The 17,043-nt window shown below is 42.3% G+C and overlaps 1 protein-coding gene across 1 annotated transcript; it reads left to right on the top strand.

Moving 5' to 3' along the window:
- Window positions 1-13,707: 13,707 nt before the first annotated feature.
- LOC128103768 (NADH dehydrogenase [ubiquinone] 1 alpha subcomplex subunit 3-like) lies at window positions 13,708-14,111 on the top strand. Its single transcript, XM_052728402.1, has 2 exons — window positions 13,708-13,731; window positions 13,829-14,111. Exons 1-2 carry the CDS (start codon window positions 13,708-13,710, stop codon window positions 14,090-14,092), a joined length of 288 nt encoding a protein of 95 aa, XP_052584362.1. The 3' UTR covers window positions 14,093-14,111.
- The last annotated feature ends 2,932 nt before the right edge of the window (window positions 14,112-17,043 follow it).

Below are 17,043 nucleotides of genomic sequence, written 5' to 3'. Positions count from 1 at the left end.
TCTTGCTTTTGTGATATTTGTTGTTAATCCTGCCTAAGAAATTACTGAAAGCTCTTTTCAGATGTTCATTTTCTGCCCATAATGAGGAAATTTCAGCATTAGTAAAAGGTACTACAATTTCTGTGGGGTCTATTCCCGCTAATTGACAAAGTCTCAATTTTCCTTTCAGAATCAATTCAGAAACCTTTCTACATAGGTCTTTAATTTTTTTACTCTGTGTGGCAAAATATCAATTGTAAAATATTGTCTTCTCTCTGCATAAGAATTCTTATAGGAGAATATGCAGAAGGTCAAATAACCAGAATACAATCAAGTTCTGGATTAAGACGATTCACATGTGTATCTTGTAATTTCTTCTTTACCAAAACTAATTCTCTGCCAACATCAGCTGATAAATTTCTTGGACTATATCAAGTCAATCCTTTAGGATATAGAGAAGGCAAGGGAATTCCTGGCTATAAAGAGCCCATTGGCTGAACGACCTTATTTATGGCTCTTAAATCTGTTAACATTTTCTATTTTCCAGGTTTTTTAATGACAAATATAGAAGGATTGCAAAGACTGGTCAGTTCTTCAATATGTTGGGCATTTAGCTGCTCCTGTACCAGCTGTTCTAGTGCCTGTAATTTTTCTGATGTCAAAGGCCATTGTTCTACCCAGACAGGTTTGCCAGTTAATTAGTTCAAAGGTAGGGCCATTGGTACCTTTGAAAGATCACCAGCTGTTGTGTCCTGCATATATACAACCTAAATGGTCTGTAACTGTTCTTGATAATACCTTTTAATATCTTTCTAAGAAGCATTATTTATTTTACGGTTTGTTTTTGAGATTGGAGGGATGTTAATTTGAGTATTCCATTGCTTTAACAAATCATGTCCCCATAAATTCATTGCTATGTTAGTCACATATGGTTTTAATTTTCCTATCTGTCCTCTGGCCCTATACACTCAACCAATCTTGCACTTTGTTTTACCTGAGATAAAGTCCCAATCCCAAGAAGTTGAACATTTTCCTCCTGAAGAGGCCAATCTGGATGCCAAGATTTTGGTGAAGTTATGGTTACATCTGTACCTATGTCAACCAAACCTTTAATTACAATGCCTTTTATCCATATTTTTAGCTTTGGCCTTTGGTCATTTATAAAAATTTGTTAAAATACTTGCTTTATGGTCTCCCTTAAAATTTTTGTTTTATCTACTGAAGCTGTTCTGTCATCTAGAGCAGTATGGTTTTTAACAACATGCATTAGGTCCTTTAATTGCTCTGTGGAGGAGGTTCTACCATGGTGATAGAGAATGATTGAACCAAATTTGACATTGGAGCCTTTGAGAGGCCCTCTCAAGGTGTTTCCCAATGGCAAAGGGTTACCTTTCCTGTCTCTTGTTGATCTGCATTCAATACTCCAATGTTGGCCTTTGTGACACCTTCTGTATATTTCTGAATGCTGGATTGGATTATCTCTAGAAAAACCATTGTTTCTAGGAATGTCTTGCCTACAATTCCTTTTTAGGTGATCTTGTTTACCACAATTAAAACATCTGTTCCCTTGATTTTTATTAAAGTTTTAGGAAATCACCTCTCCTATCCAAGTATTGTCATGAGTATGACATCCAATATCAGCTATATTTCTTATTTTTTCTTTATTAAGAAATTTTTTATTTATTTTACAGACTAATCACAGATTCCCCTCTCATCCCTCCTCCTGCTCCTCTCCAGCCTTTTCCCCAACCCTCCCCCTATCCCCTCCTCCAAAAAGGTAAGGCCTCCCATGGGGAGTCAACAAAGCCTGGTACATTCAGTTGAGGCAAGCCCAAGCCTCTCCCTCTGCATCAAGACTGTGAAAGTTATCCCACCACAGGTAATGGGCTCCAAAAAGCCAGCTCATGTGCTGATCCTGATCCCACTGCCAGGGGCCCCTTAAACAGACCAAGCTACACAACTGTCTCACTTATGAAGAGGGCTTAGTCCAGTCTCATGCAGGCTCCACAACTGTTGGTCTAAAGTGCATGAGTTCTCATTAGCTTGATTTGGTTTTCTCGATAGATTTCCCCATCATGATCTTGATGCCCGTTGTTCATAGGATCCCTCTTCCCTCTCTTTGACTGGACTCTCAGAGCTTGGCCTGGTGCTTGGCTGTGGATCTCTGCATCTGCTTCCATCAGCTACTGGATGAAGGCTCTATGATGACAGTTAGGGTATTCACCAATCTGATTATCAGGATAGGCCAGCTCAGACACTGTCTCCACTATTGCTAGTAGTCTAAGTTGGGATCATCCTTGGGGATTCCTGGGAACTTCTCAAGCACCAGGTTTCTCCCTATCCCCATAATGTCTCCCTCTATCAAGATATCTCTTTCATTGATCTCCCACTCTGTCCCTCCCCCAGATCAACCATTCCATTCCCTTATGTTCTCATCCCCCATCCCCAGCCCTCTACTGCCCCTCCAGCCCCAAGTTTACTCAGGAGATATCATCTAGTTCCCTTTCCCAGGGCACTCCATGTGTCCCTCTTAGGGTCCTCCTTGTTAGCTAGCTTCTCTGGAGCTGTGGGTTGTAGTCTGATTATCCATTGCTTTATATCTAATATCCACTTATGAGTGAGTACATACTATGTTTGTCTTTCTGAGTCTGGGTTACCTCAGGTTACTCAGGATGATATTTTCTAGTTCCATCCATTTGCCTGAAAATTTCATGATGTCATTGTTTTTTACTGATCATCTGTATTTCTAATCCATTCATCTATGGGTGCTGATCTTGTCTTTAAAGGTCTGATCACCCCTTTACATTCTGAATTAGCATTTCAAAAATACAAAAATTCAATTAAGATTTGCCTAATTTTTGGATCTGTTATCATTCTATTTACAGCTGAAACCAATCTTTGTAAAAAATTAGTGAAGGCTTTTTTCAAGCCTTGTATAACTTTAATAAATGGCTCCGTCCTCTTTTCTGATTCTTCAACCTTATCCCAAGCATTCAAAGCTGCTGTATGGCAAAGGGTCAATGTGTGATCATCGAATGTAATCCATCTTTCCACATCAGCATAATGGCCCTCACCAAGAAATTGACCTTGGGAAATCTCATAACCTCTAGCCGTATCCCATTGTTCCATGACCCTAGCTTCATCTCTCCACCATGTTCTTCACTGTAACTGAGGACCAGCTTCCAGTACTGCTGTAACTAAATCTTTCCAGTATTGTGGAATAATTTTGTTCTGAGTGGCCCATGAATTTAATATCTGCTTCACAAAAGGTGAATGTATAGCATATGAAACTCTTGCTTCCTTAAATCTCCTCAAATCTAACATTTTGACAAGATTCCAGTTAGCTTCTGCATGGCCTTGGGGTTGCCTATCATCTGGTGGTCATTCTTTCATGCTAACTGGATAAATTAAAGTTGGTTTTCCAATAACCTTGGGCTGTTCCTCTTCAATTTCATAATGCCATGATACAATAGGTTCTGCTCTAAATTACTCTCTTTGTGTCTGAATATTTTTCTTGTTTTCATTAGTAGGCTTTAATCTTATCAGTAGTAAGTCTTTCTAAAGCTTGTATCTTATCAATAGTAAGTCCTCCAAGGCTTGTATTTTATCAGTCAAATTTTTCTTATTTTCATTAATAAGTCTTTGTAGGGCTTGTATCTTATCAGTAGTAAGCCTTTCTAAAGCTTGTATCTTATCAATAGTAATTCTTTCTAAGGTTTGTATCTTATCAAATTATCATATCTGGCACAGTTATTAAACCACTTTTTTAAGTATAAAATATGAATTACCAAACTGATCATAGTTATGATCAACATTATGTCAACCCTAGCTGTGTTGCTTATCCCCTCGTTTATTTTTTTCTATTTGCAAGCCCTCCATAGCAGCACTAAACAGGGTCCTAACTCCCTGCGTTGTGATAGTTCTGATTCTTAACACGGGAAATTTTTTCCTTTTTTAAAAAAAACTAATTCCCAAGTGTCTTACCAGCTCTGATGATGCTGACAGGGTAGGCAGAGATGTGTGGGGGTAGTCAGCTGCAGTAATAAAGTTCAACTGTGCTGGCACAGAGGGCAAGCAGAGAGGGGGCCACTGTGGCTGCTCAAGCACTGTGTAGGGAGGGGGTGAGCTGTCTGAAGAGGTAATGTAAGGAAACTGGTAAGAGAAAACCATGCATCTGTGGCACAGCATAGGATAGGATTGCTGCCACTAGCAACAGTGGTGGTTAGCTGTTGCTGCTCAGCACAACTAGGCAGAGGATACTGGTGGTGATAGGCCCCTCAGCAGCTTATGATGGTAGCAGCAGCAGTAAAAGCCCAAGACCAGGGCAGGAGCTGTGGTGGGCAGGGGTCATGGTGGTGGTGGCTGTGGGGGGGATGGCCAGGCAGCTGGACTAGCTCTGCTCAGTCTGGGCATTTGTGTCAGCCACAAAGAACTGCCTGGGAGGAGCTCTGCCTAGGGACTTGTGCCGTCTATGCAGGGAGAGGAGGGAGAGGCCTGAGAAGCAGGCACAAGGGGAAAACAGGCAGAAGACCACTTGGATAGGAGGTGGTGTGGGAGGGCACCGGGCCACTTGAATGACTGAGCCAGTGATGAGCAGCTGACTCAGGTGGCTATAGATTCAGCAAGTAGCTTTGCAGATCACAACAGGGAAAGCCCTTGGTGTGAAAAGCTGGTGATCTGTGGTGACACAGGTTCATACAGGGAAGTGGAAGGTTTAAAAACCACCATGTGATATCACCATGCATCAGACACCAATAACTGTGATTTCTTTTGTTGTTTTATTTAAAAAAATGAAACTTGGTATTGGTGAATTATTAAGGCCACTCCACGTAGTTAAAAGGAGATTTATTTAATGGCGTAACTTACAAGTTAAGGGATAGGTAGGTCGCGGGGTCTGGGGAAGGTGTATCGCAGTCCAGCAGTGTTCTCTGGAGCTCTGCTTGGCCCACCTTCACCGTCCAAGGTCCCGGAACCGAGTGAGTGCTGGCCACATTTCTCTCGAGACAGGGTGTCTTCCTGGCCTGAGGCCTGCCAGTCAGTCTAGGTGGGCTGGTAACTGAGCCTCAGAGATCCACTTGTCTCTGCCTCCCTAGTGCTGGTATTATGTGTGTGCACCACCAAGCCTGGCTTTTTAAAGTGGATTCTGAAGAGTGAACTCAGGTTCTCATGCCTGCAAGGCAATCAGTTTCTAACTGAGCTGTTTCCCCAGACAAGACTGAAAAAATGTTTTAAATATGTACACCCAACACAGGCTTTCTCTGAAGTCTACCCAGCCTTCCTGGCAATGGCCACTTACATTATCTTTATGCCCAAACCTTATTTATCACCCTTTTCCTCCTGGTCTAGCCTGTTCTCTTTGCCCTTGTGATACTGGGAAGCCTGTATAGAAGTGGGCATCCGAAGCTGACAGATTGTCTAGGGGTCTGCTGGGATCTTAAGACCATGCTAGAATAAAAGTGATGTGTTCTGAAAAGTCCAGGCATGTTCACCGTAAGTGCCATGGAAGGATCGTTTTTGTGAGTCTTTGGCAGGAAACCAGCCTTGAGAGGATTCACCCTGAGGCCTCAAGCAAAGGAAGAAAGGAGGGCCAATTGTGTGATAAAACTTTTCCTAGGAGCCACAACACATGTCTACTCACCCCAGATAGGGACCCCACAACCGAGCAAAGTAGGGATAACACCAAAGTCCAACTTGGTGGTATTGGGGTTACTTAGAGGAGTATTGGTGAGGGGTACTTACAGGAGCAAAAAGACTCAAAGGCAGCTGCATCACCTGGGCTCACTCCTGCATGGTGACAGCTCACAAAGCTGGGAAACCTGGAGCACACTGCACAGCCTTCAGGCAGCTCAGTCAGTTGCAGAGAGTCCTTTTCAGGCGGACTAAACCTCTTCAGATCAGTTTTTGTTTCTTCCGCGCAGCTGGTCTGGTCTGGTCTCCGAGTCTTCTTTGCAACTCAGCTTCCTTCTGTCTGAGGGGAACTCAGCTTTTATTGCTTACTCTGGCAGGGAGGGACCTACTGAATCTGGTCAGTTTCAGGGAGTTCCTGAAGCTATTTTAGGTTGTTTACCTTCCTGTTTAAAGAGCTTCCCTGTAGGATGAAATGTTTCAATCTCAAAGTAAATTATTACACAATAGCCAGACAATGCATAAAGATATATAAGAAGGGCTGGGGAAACAGCTCGGCTAGTATAGGCATTAGCCATGCAAGCTGGAGGCAAGAGCTCGATCTCTGGATCCCACATGAAAAGTCTGCTTCAGTGAGATCCTGCATCTGTAATCCCAGCATCCCTATAGCAAGAAAAAGGGGGTGGAGACAGGAGAATCACCTGGGAGTTTGTAGGCCAGCTAGCCTGGATCATGTAATTCAGCAGTAGAAACAGTAGGAGACAAGGTGGAGGGGAATAACTGACTTCCTAAGGCTGCCCTCTGCCCTCCACACATGAGCTGTGGTGTGCATGCACCAGCACACACACGTCTCTCTCTCTCTCTCTCTCTCTCTCTCTCTCTCTCTCTCTCTCTCTCTCTCTCTCTCTCTCTCTCTCACACACACACACACACACACACACACACACACACACACACACACACACACTAAATAAACTTAAAAACAGACTGTGGGACATTTCATATTCATCACAGGAAAAACCCACCAAGATGCTATCTCAATTCTGAACATCTATGCCCCAAATGGAAGGGCACCCACATTTGTAAAAGAAATATTACTAAAGCTTAAATCACTCATAGAACCCTACACAATAATAATTGGAAACTTTTAACACCCCACTCTCACCAATGGACAGGTCATCCAGACAGACACTAAACAAAGAAATAACAACTATCAGACATTGTGACTCAAATGGACCTAACAGTTATCTACAGAACATTTCCCTCAAACACAAAAGAATATACCTTCTCAGCACCACATGGAATCTTCTTCAAAAATGACCATATACTCAGCCACTAAGCAACTCTGAACTGATACAAGAAAAATTGAAATAACCCCCTGTATCTTATTAGACCACCATGGATTAAAGCTGGATTTCAGTAACAACAGAAACAACAGAAAGCCTACAAACTCATGGAAACTAAACAACTCTCTACTGAGTTACCACTGGGTCAAGGAAGAAATAAAAAAGGAGTTAAAGACTTCCTAGAATTCAATGAAAATGAATGCACAACATACCCAAACTTATGGGACATAATGAAAATGGTGCTAAGAGGAAAGTTCATAGCACTAAGTGCCTTCATGAAGAATTTTGAGAGATCTCATAATAGCACATCTGAAAGCTCTAGAACAAAAAGAAGCAAACACACTCAAGAGGAGTAGACTGCAAGAAATAATTAAACTGAGGGCTGAAATCAGTAAAATAGAAACAAAGAGAGCAATATAAAAATCAATGAAATAAAGAATTGGTTCTTTGAGAAAATCAACAAAATAGATAAGTCTTTATCCAAACTAGCTGATGGCAGAGAGAGAATATCCAAATGAACAAAATCAGAAAAGAAAAGGGGGACATAACAACAGACTTTGAGGACATACAGAGAATCATTAGGTCATACTTCAAAAACCTGTACTCCACTAAATTGAAAAAAATCTAAAAGAAATGGACAAATTTCTTGATAGATGCCACTTACCTAAGTTAAATTGAGATCAGATAAACAATTAAATAGACCAATAACCCCTAAGGAAATAGAAGCAGTCATTAGAATCTCCCAACCAAAGGAGAAAAAAAAGCCCAGGGCCAGATAGTTTCAGTGCAGAATTCTACCAGACTTTCAAAGAAGAGCCAATACCAATACTCTTCAATGCATTCCACAAAATAGAAACAATTGGAACATTGCAAAATTCTTTCTATGAGGCCACAGTTACCCTGATACTCAAACCACACAAAGACCCCACAAAGAAAGAGAATAACAGACCAATTTCACTCATGAACATTGATGCAAAAATACTTAATAAAATACTGGCAAACCAAATCCAAGAACACATTAAAAAGATCATCCACCATGACCAAGTAGGCTTAAGCCCAGAGATACAGAAATGGTTCAACATATGAAAATTGGTAAATGTAATCCACCATACAAACAAACTGAAAGAAGAAAAACAACATCATCTCATTAGATTCTGAAAAAACCTTTGATAAATTCTAACACCCTTCATGATAAAAGTCATGGAGAGATGGGGATTCAAGGGACATATCTAAATATAATAAAAGCAATATACAGCAAGCCAATTACCAACATCAAACACATGGGAGGTCCTTAGTCTTACAGCAACTTGATATGCTATGTTTTATTGATTCATAGGAGACATGCCCTTTCCTAGATGGAGATGGAAGAAAAAGGGATTGAGGTGTGAGGGGGGAACATGGAGGAGGGCTGGGAGAGAAGGATCGGGGAAGCTGAGGCCTGGATGTAAATTAAATAGATGAATAAACAAAAAATAGACTGTAGAGCTCGGCGGTGGTGATGTCTTTAATCCCAGCACAGCTGGGCATAGGCAGGCAGACTCTGCAAATTTGAGTCTAACCTGTATACAGAGTGAGTTTCAGTACAGCCAGGGCTACACAGAGAAATTCTGTTGCAAGATACTTGATTACACTGTGTAAAGATATTAAACCAATCACCACTGTGATTGGTTTAATAAAAAGCTAAATGGCCAATAGTTGGGCAGGAAGTATAGCAGAGACTTCTGTACAGAGAACTGGCAGCCCAAAGGCAAACATGTCTACACATGGAGCCCAATGTGGAGCCACATATACCCACATACGGCCTGAGAAAGTTTTTTTTTTGTTTTTTTTTTTTTTTTTAAAGTTTGGAGCGGAGTCAAATGTGGCTTCCTGATAACTGTGGTCACTCAGTTAGGCTCATTGGTGTGCAGAGATGTGGCTAACGACCGTTGCCTGTGGGATGGAGCCAGCCACCAGTACCATGTGCTGAGCTGAGCCACGTGGCAGGTGACATAATAGTTTAAGATTTGTCTCACATGGTCAGAGACAGCTGCAGATGCTCAGTAAAGACAGAGCCAGATGGAAACCTCTAAACAGGTTACAGTGTGTTTAAAAAGTGTGCATAGGCTTAAAAAAGAAAAGAAAATGGGTATAGACAGTCATTTAAAAAGTTTATAAATAATAAGATAAAGTTTATAAAGAGAGAATAAAATATTGTAGAAAGGATATTCCATGTAAAGATGAAAAATACACAAGGAGTCTGGATCCTATATGGTGTCTTGTTGACTTTAAATTTTTTTATTGCTAATGAGCCAACAATAGCTGCTGAGAGACACTGGGTTATGGAAACTGTTAAATTAAACCAATCTATATATTTTAAAAATGCCTTTACTTCAAAATGGAAGTCAAAGATTTTGTTGCATTGGGGAAGAGGTTATTCTTTTGTTTCCACAGAAATGAAAGGCTGTGGATTCATTCAAGGTTGATAGAGATCAGATTTGACTGGGGGAGACCCTCTGAAAATTCTGGCTACAGACATAAAGAAATAAACCTAGAAAAAAAAGACTACATGACAGGTGACATATATTTTACCTGCTCAAGAATAAAACAAATATCATCTTTGGCTGGCTTGTGTACAGTGCACAGTCCACACTTGTGTTAATGCAGATATGTACATTACCTTTTAAAGTTAGTGTGTTTTCAGAGCAAGGGGAGCAGACACCAACAAAAATGGTGGCCCTGGTAATCCAGCCTCTCAGAGTGCCTCTGTTATAGTTTCCTCAGAATTCTGCAACCAAAACAGCTTCAAGGCCGCTGGCTGAGATGGTCCAGCCTCACAGACTATCCTGGCCATGACTACAAATAAGACTTGCATTTTCCCATTGCACAGAGACTAGACAACAAGTGTTATAACTAGTTTTCTCAGGACTTAACCCTTATCCCAATTTTCTCAGAATCCCCCAAAGATGCTGTCACCCACAGACAACAAGGAGCAGTCTAGAGAACATGATGCCCACATTCCCAAGAGTTGGGGTGGGTGGTTTTGGGTCATTCAGTGGGTTATGGATGTTTGTCATCATGTAGGGGGGTTGGTTACAAATTGTTATTGGTCATTGTCAGGAAAAAAGCTGAACAAAGATTAGATTCAGGGGTCTCTTTCTGAAGGCAAAAGGGGGGATATAGTATAGAAATGATGAGATAAAAGGTGGGCTGTTGAGTCTACTTTTAAACAACCACACTAGCCTCAAATACTTTACATTAGTATGGATTTTTGTATATTGATACAAATTTAAGGTTATTTTTGTTATATTATATATGTTTCAATTCTTGCTTAAGGTATTGTACCTCTGCAGCTCATTTAAAAATGTAAAGTTTTAGTCCTTGAAAGCTATTTAGGATAATAAAGAAATACAGATTAATAGTTACTCATCTGTAACAATCAAACTTATAGTATGTTAGGAATGTTTTCAATGTCATACAGAGATATGTTTTAGATAGATAATCTTCAAACACTTCAAAGACCTACAGAATATGTCGATTAAAATGTTTTAATAACATAAGGCAGCCAGGCAGTGGTGGTACATGCCTTTAATCCCAGCACTTGGGAGGCAAAGCCAGGTGGATCTCTGTGAGTTCAAGGCCAGCCTGGTCTACAGAGCGAAATCCAGGAGAGGCACCAAAACTACACAGAGAAACCCTGTCTCAAAAATCAAAAAACAAAAAAAAAAGAAAAGAAAAGAAAAAAGAAAAAATAACATAAGGCTTCTCATGACAGTGAGACATATCTGCTCCTGCCAGCACCAATCTACTTCAAAAAAGGATAGTGGGCATTGAAGAACCTCCATATGAAGTTGCAAAGTTAGCCACTGGGCAAAGAAACTGCTGACAGTGTGGTGTCTAAACTGGACAAGCAGGAAAAAAGAAAGCAACTGCCAAACTTTGTCAAAACAAGGTGGGACAGTCCTTCAAAATTCCTGCTTCACCAGAAATTCTGTCATATATTCTAGGCTTGTAGGCCCAAGATGGATGCCCCAATGTTGCAGAGGAACCTTGGGCTGAGTGTCCAAGCAGCCAGGTGTTTCTGCCATTTCTATAGTTTTGGAAGTTGTTTGCTCTGCATTTTCTGTTTACTCAGGTAATATTATATCCTTCTCGGGTCTCTAATGGAGTTGAAGATGCAATTGTTATAGTTACAGTTTTCCTTGTTACCAAATTCAGAAAAGAAACTCGCAAAAGAGGTGTAAAGTGTATAAGGTTGAGAGATATAACAGTTTAAATTGTTTATCTAAGAAAATGTTTTGAGGTCTAAAAAGATAGTTTTGTGTTGGTAATACAAGTTATGATAAAAAATGGTTTAGGTATAAAACTTTGAACTCATTAAGATAAGATAGATAATAGAATAATTTCTTCAAATTTGCCAATACAAATGGACTGGATATTGTAAATGTAAATCTTACCTGATGATTGTTCTTATTGTATATAGTTTTACTATGTTAGAGTTAAAACCTTTTCCTTCTTATGTAAACAAAAAGGAGGAAATGTTTCAAGATATTTGATTACACTGCATAAAGATATGCCACTATTATTGGTTTCATAAAAGGCTAAATGGCCAGTAGCTAGGCAGGAGGTATAGCAGGGACTTCTGTACAGAGAGCTCTGGGAAGAAGAAAGGTGAAGTTGCCAGCCAGACACAAAGAGAGCAAGACATCAGACACAAAGAGAGCAAGACAAGCAGGAGAGGTAAAAGCCACGAGTCACATGGCAACATGTAGATGAGTGGAAATGGGTTAATTTAAGTTATAAGAGCTAGTGGGACAAGCCTAAGCTATAAGCTGAGCTTTTATAATTAATAATAAGTCTTCTTGTCATTTTTTGTGAGCTGGCAGCCCAAAGAAAAATTTGTCTACAAAATCCTGTCTCGAAAAACAAACAAACAAAAACAGATTGTAGGAAGAGTCACTTTTCCCATTTGCAGCTGTGCTGAGAGGGTGTCTCCATTGCCTGGAATATCCAGAGTTCTCCTGGTAGCCTCTGCTTCTCTTTCCAGGTTGTTCTGTTTGGTTTACTCCTACCTCTGGATCCTTTGTTGCTACGGTAGTTTGCTGTCCCTCCATTTTCTATGGGCTCTGATGTTCAATTTTCAACTGTCCAAACAAAACATTTGCTGTTACAAAATCTTTTATGCCCCCTCTCTCCCTTATTGGATTAGCAACATGCACACATATACTCAATGAGGAATCCCTGGTCTGAGGTCGGCTTGATCTCCTATCCTTCCCTGAGGCATGGCTCCCTGTGGACCAGAGTCACCCATTCCAGGGAATGCTGTGATGGTGAGTTCTTTCTTCCACCCAATCTGTACCAGGTTCTCATGATCCTTGGAACTTCAGGGCTTCCCAAGCCCTGAGTGAGAAGGAACATGCCAGCCACAGGATTCTTCTGAGGAGGTACTGCGCCCATGACCTCGTGGTGCATGCTCTGGGGCTCTCATCCATTTACAGAAGGCAAAGCAGTGTGTTCTTCCACATATTCCCTCAGGTGGTTCCTGCTTCCCATTTTTCTCACCTTAGTTCCTGAGCTAAAACAGAGCCCTTTCTCCTCAAGGTTTCAGCGAGGCTCTAAGTTTCTGCAGCTGGATGTTCCCCTTCATCAGGGGCGAAAGCCGAGCTGCCCAGTGCCATGTCCCTGGTTCCCCCATTTTCCTTTCTGTTTTGTTTGCCTGGTCCAACAAGTTATAGCTGTATATCCTGGGCCAGTGCTGGTGGGTGCTGTTCTCCTCCTCACTCCCCACCACTTTCTCCTCCTTCTCCAACACCTCCATCTCCTCTGCCTCATCCTCTGCTTTCTCCTCTTCCTCTTTATTCATTCTCCTCCTCCTCCTCCTCCCTGTCTTCCTCTTCTACCTTCTCCCCCTCCTCCTCATGCTCCCCCTCCTTTCTTCTCCTTTCTCTTCTGATTGACACAGGAGAACTGAGCAGAATTGGGCAATATTGTGTGTCTATAACACGCAATGACTCATAGGTGTTTAGCATTTCTGTCACCCCAGTCATTTTTTATGCTCAGAACACTCAGATTTTGTGATAGTTAATTTTGACTGTCACTTGGACTGGATTAAGAAGCTCTTGGGGGGTTAGTGAAGCCCACCTTTGGGTGTGTCTGGCCTGACATTTTTATACATCAGTCTCTTGATGGCTTTGTATTGTGATGCCATCATTAGGGATGTTGAAAGGCAGGGGGTGTGGTTTAAATTGAGAACAGAGATCGCTGGGGTGTGTCCCTTGTTTCCTCAGTTTCTCACTATTCAGCCACAAAAGTGAAGACAGGCTTCTGTAACACACTCCAGGCTGTGCCTAAGCACATGGACAGACCCTGTGAAAACCATGAACCAAAGTAAAGCCTTTCTCCTTCTATGGTTTTGTCAGGGTGATGACAAAGGAATTAAGGTACTTGTTTCCTAATTATTTAGAAATAGACGAATTCCCCTGACTGTTACCACCTCTTTGTGCTGCAGAGAAGTGATACTCATTTCTCATCTGGCCATGTTTGGTACCCCACCACCAGGTCTTCTTCCCTTCCTTTCTTCCCTGCTGTTCCCAGCCTCTTTCTGACAACCATTATCCTACTCTTCACTTCTGAGATCAACACTTCGGCTTCCACGTGTGAGGAAGTCAGTGTGTCACCAGCACCAGCACCCTCACACCCTACGTTCACTATGGTACTATTTACAGCAGCCAAGGTATACAATCCACCTATGTGTCCATATGTTCAAGAGTATTAGGACATGGCCCTTGGGTCGGGCTTGGAGGTACAGTCCTATAATCTCGGCCTTTGGGAAGCTGAGGCAGCAGAAACACAAGTTCAAGGCCAGCCTGGTTAACATAGCAAACCTGTCTCAAATTAAGCAAACATTCTCGCGGCTAGTGGTGTCCTTCTCTATCTGGGGTCTCGCTGTAATTATGCCCATAATCAGCCCCTATACCAAGTATTCTGGCATGATCAACAGGGCCACACCCTATGTCTACCCAGTGCCTGTACGAGATAATGGGAACATGCCGGATGTGCCCAGCCACCCCCAGGACCCTCAGGGCCCAAATCTGGAATGGCTGAAGAACCTGTGGATACTCCTGCTGATGGAAGAGGCCCCCTTCCCTGTTGCCCCCCAATAAAAATGTGAAAACCAACCAAAAAAAATTAAGCAAACAACAACAAAACATCGTGGCCCAAGTGTGTTGGGCTCAGGTGTGTCCTGGGCCAGCAGAGGAGTGTACGGGGTGATCCTCGGGAGCCCAGGCAAAGGCTAGAGGCTTGGGATGCTGAGTGCCAGCCCTTGGGTGAAAATAGACACAGAAATGAAAGGGCTCGGTGATGCCCCTGAAGCCCAAGCAGTCATCTTTATAAACATGAAACAACCCACACAAAATACTTGCAAATTAACTACAGGAGTGTTTAAGAGTGTGTGGGGGAGGTTTTTATTGGAATACATAGTGGGAAGGCTTTGAGGGCAGCCCCCTTCCCGCTCCCCAGCTCCTGGAATTTTAAGTGCCCTCGGCCTCTCAGCAAGGATTGCTTCTCCATAAAAATTCTTAAAACTGAGTTCTCAACATGCAGCTTTGGGAGACTATGACGTCATTTTAAAAAACTCGCTTAGTTTGAAAGACTCAAAATGTTGACATAGAGGTGTTAATGAGTAAAGACAGAAGGAAGGAGAAATGGGCTTCTTTATGAAGCTTCCAGCAGAGAGCTTGGACATGTGGCTTGGTGATGATAGAGATCTTGCCTGGCCCTGGAGGTGTGGAGAGAGGCAGGCGTTTCTGAAAGATAACCAGGGTTAAAAATAAATTGCTCAGAGATGGTCTTGATGGCTCGAACTATCGGTGGCCTCAAACCTTGAGGCCAAAGCAGAAGGACTGCCATGAATTTGAGGTTTTAGGATAAAGAGTGAGTCTGAGAGCAGCCAAGGCTACTGTGTTCGTGAATTGATTAGTTTAGGAGCCGGTTCTCTGGGCAGAAGGTACCAGTAATGGGAGAAGGGAGGCTGAGATGGCTCCTAGGCCTCCTTCCATGCCATACCCCTCCCCCAAAGTATAGGGTACCAGTGAGGTGTTCTCACCAATGAGGCATAGCCAAGGCTATCCATCTCATGATCAGGTTGCAATCAAAGTGCTATACTGGTTACTTTTGCATAGCAGTAGCCACTGTGCAAACAGAAATAAGCTAAGGGAGCTATGAGCTTACTGTGAAAGCTTAGTCCATCATGGCAGAGAAGCCAATTTGTAGTTGCAGAAGCGTATAGTAGAGGCTGTTCACATCACGCTGGACCAGGCATCAGAGAGTCACAGGAAGTAGAGTCCAGGCTACGGACTTCAAAAACATGAGCCCATAGGGGGCATTGCACACTCAACATATACTCAAGGCTTTTGTCCTGCTGTGTATACAGAGAGACGCTGATGCTGTCCTTGAGGCAGCAAATGCCACCTGTGATGTGCTTGGAGATAGGACCAAGTGGCAGAGGAGCGTACAAGGTGCCAAGCTGATGGTTCCAATCCTGCAGCCACAAGAACCACATTCTCCAGCCAGTGTATGAGCTTGGAAGGGGACTGAAGCTTCATTCAAGAGCGCAGGCTGAAGGATTCCTGGGACACAAACTTGTGAGCCCAGAGCAGGAGACTTGGCTGGGGCTGCAGAATTCATGGATACTGGGAGATGATGAACAGGTAGTTAAAAAAGACAGCTCTATTATATTTAATATGTGCATAATTTGTCTATTAAAAGTATATAGTCAAGTGTACTTAATTACGATCACAGGGTTAGGCAGGAAGAGCACTGTCTGATGTTACAACTTTCACTTAAGAGAATCCTGGCACTTGTTTCCAATACTATCGCCTCGTATCCCTGTCGATACTGCCAGCCTAGTAGCCCTGGCTCTGGTCCTCTCTGTCTACCCTGGTCTATTCTGGGTGTTTCATGATATGAAATCATGCTGAGTCTGAAGTGGCTCAGTTCTTTCCCTTCCAGGGACACCCATTTGGTAGCCTGGATCCTCACGCCAGCTCTTTCTATGGCTGAATGATACCTCAGAGTATGAACATACCACACTTCATTCATTCATGAGCGGCCCGACCTTTGGGCTGTTTCCTGTTCGGAGCTACTATGAACTGTACTGTGTGTTGGTGGGATCACTGAGGAGAAATGAGGGCCACGGGGGAGGGTCCCTTCTGATGAGGCGGTTCTTTGCCATGTGACTGATGTAGTCCGTAACAGCGAGGGCAAGCATCTAGAAAAAGAAGTCACTTCAGTTCTGGAAACCAAGTTACTGTGCTTCTAGAATTCTGACAGTTGGAGGAACTTTACAAAATAGCCTGGCCTTAGCTAACACCCAGTAACTCTTAGAAGAGATGTCTTACCCAAAAGACGAATCCACCTAGTGTCTCCATTGAGCCCCAAACCTGAAACTCTCCACTACTATAAACATCTGTGCACCAAAGATGGTTGCTTTCTGATACTTGTGGGCAAGTGCTATCATAATCATTTCTTGATGTTAAGGAACCAAACACACAACAAAAGGATTTGTGAGAAACATTGTAGGAATCAAGTCTGTGATGTTTTGTGTGGTATGGTGTATGCTATGTGTGTGTAGTGTGTGTTTGTGGGAGGGTGTTGAGGGTGTATATGTAGATGTTTGTGTGGGTGTTAGATCTGTGGTATATGTGGGGGAGTATGTGGATGTGGTAGTGTGGTATGAGTGTGTGGTATGTGGTGTATACGTGTTGTGGGTGGGTGTTTTTTGTGGTATATGGTTTGTATGGTATGTGTGAAGCATATATGTATGTAGTATGTGTGATAAATGTATGTGTGTTTGTATGTGGTATATGTGGTATGTGTGTGTAGTGTATATCTGTGCGCGCGCGCGCGTGTGTGTGTGTGTGTGTGTGTGTGTGTGTGTGTGTGTGCATACCTATTCTAAATCTAACTATATCAACAGGTTGATGATGAATAATGCTGAAGATGGAGGCATAAATTCATATTTACTTTGCTACAGTTGTCAATAGACAGATAAATAAATGTAGACACATGTGTACAGGGATGAGAACACACATACACACTCAGAGAAAGAGAG

The sequence above is a fragment of the Peromyscus californicus genome, unplaced genomic scaffold (assembly GCF_007827085.1).
Source record: "Peromyscus californicus insignis strain IS unplaced genomic scaffold, ASM782708v3 Scaffold_8__1_contigs__length_139910024, whole genome shotgun sequence".
In the NCBI taxonomy this organism is placed as follows: Eukaryota; Metazoa; Chordata; class Mammalia; order Rodentia; family Cricetidae; genus Peromyscus; species Peromyscus californicus.
Note: the sequence above shows the minus strand (reverse complement) of the source record. Positions and strands in the feature narration are given on the sequence as shown.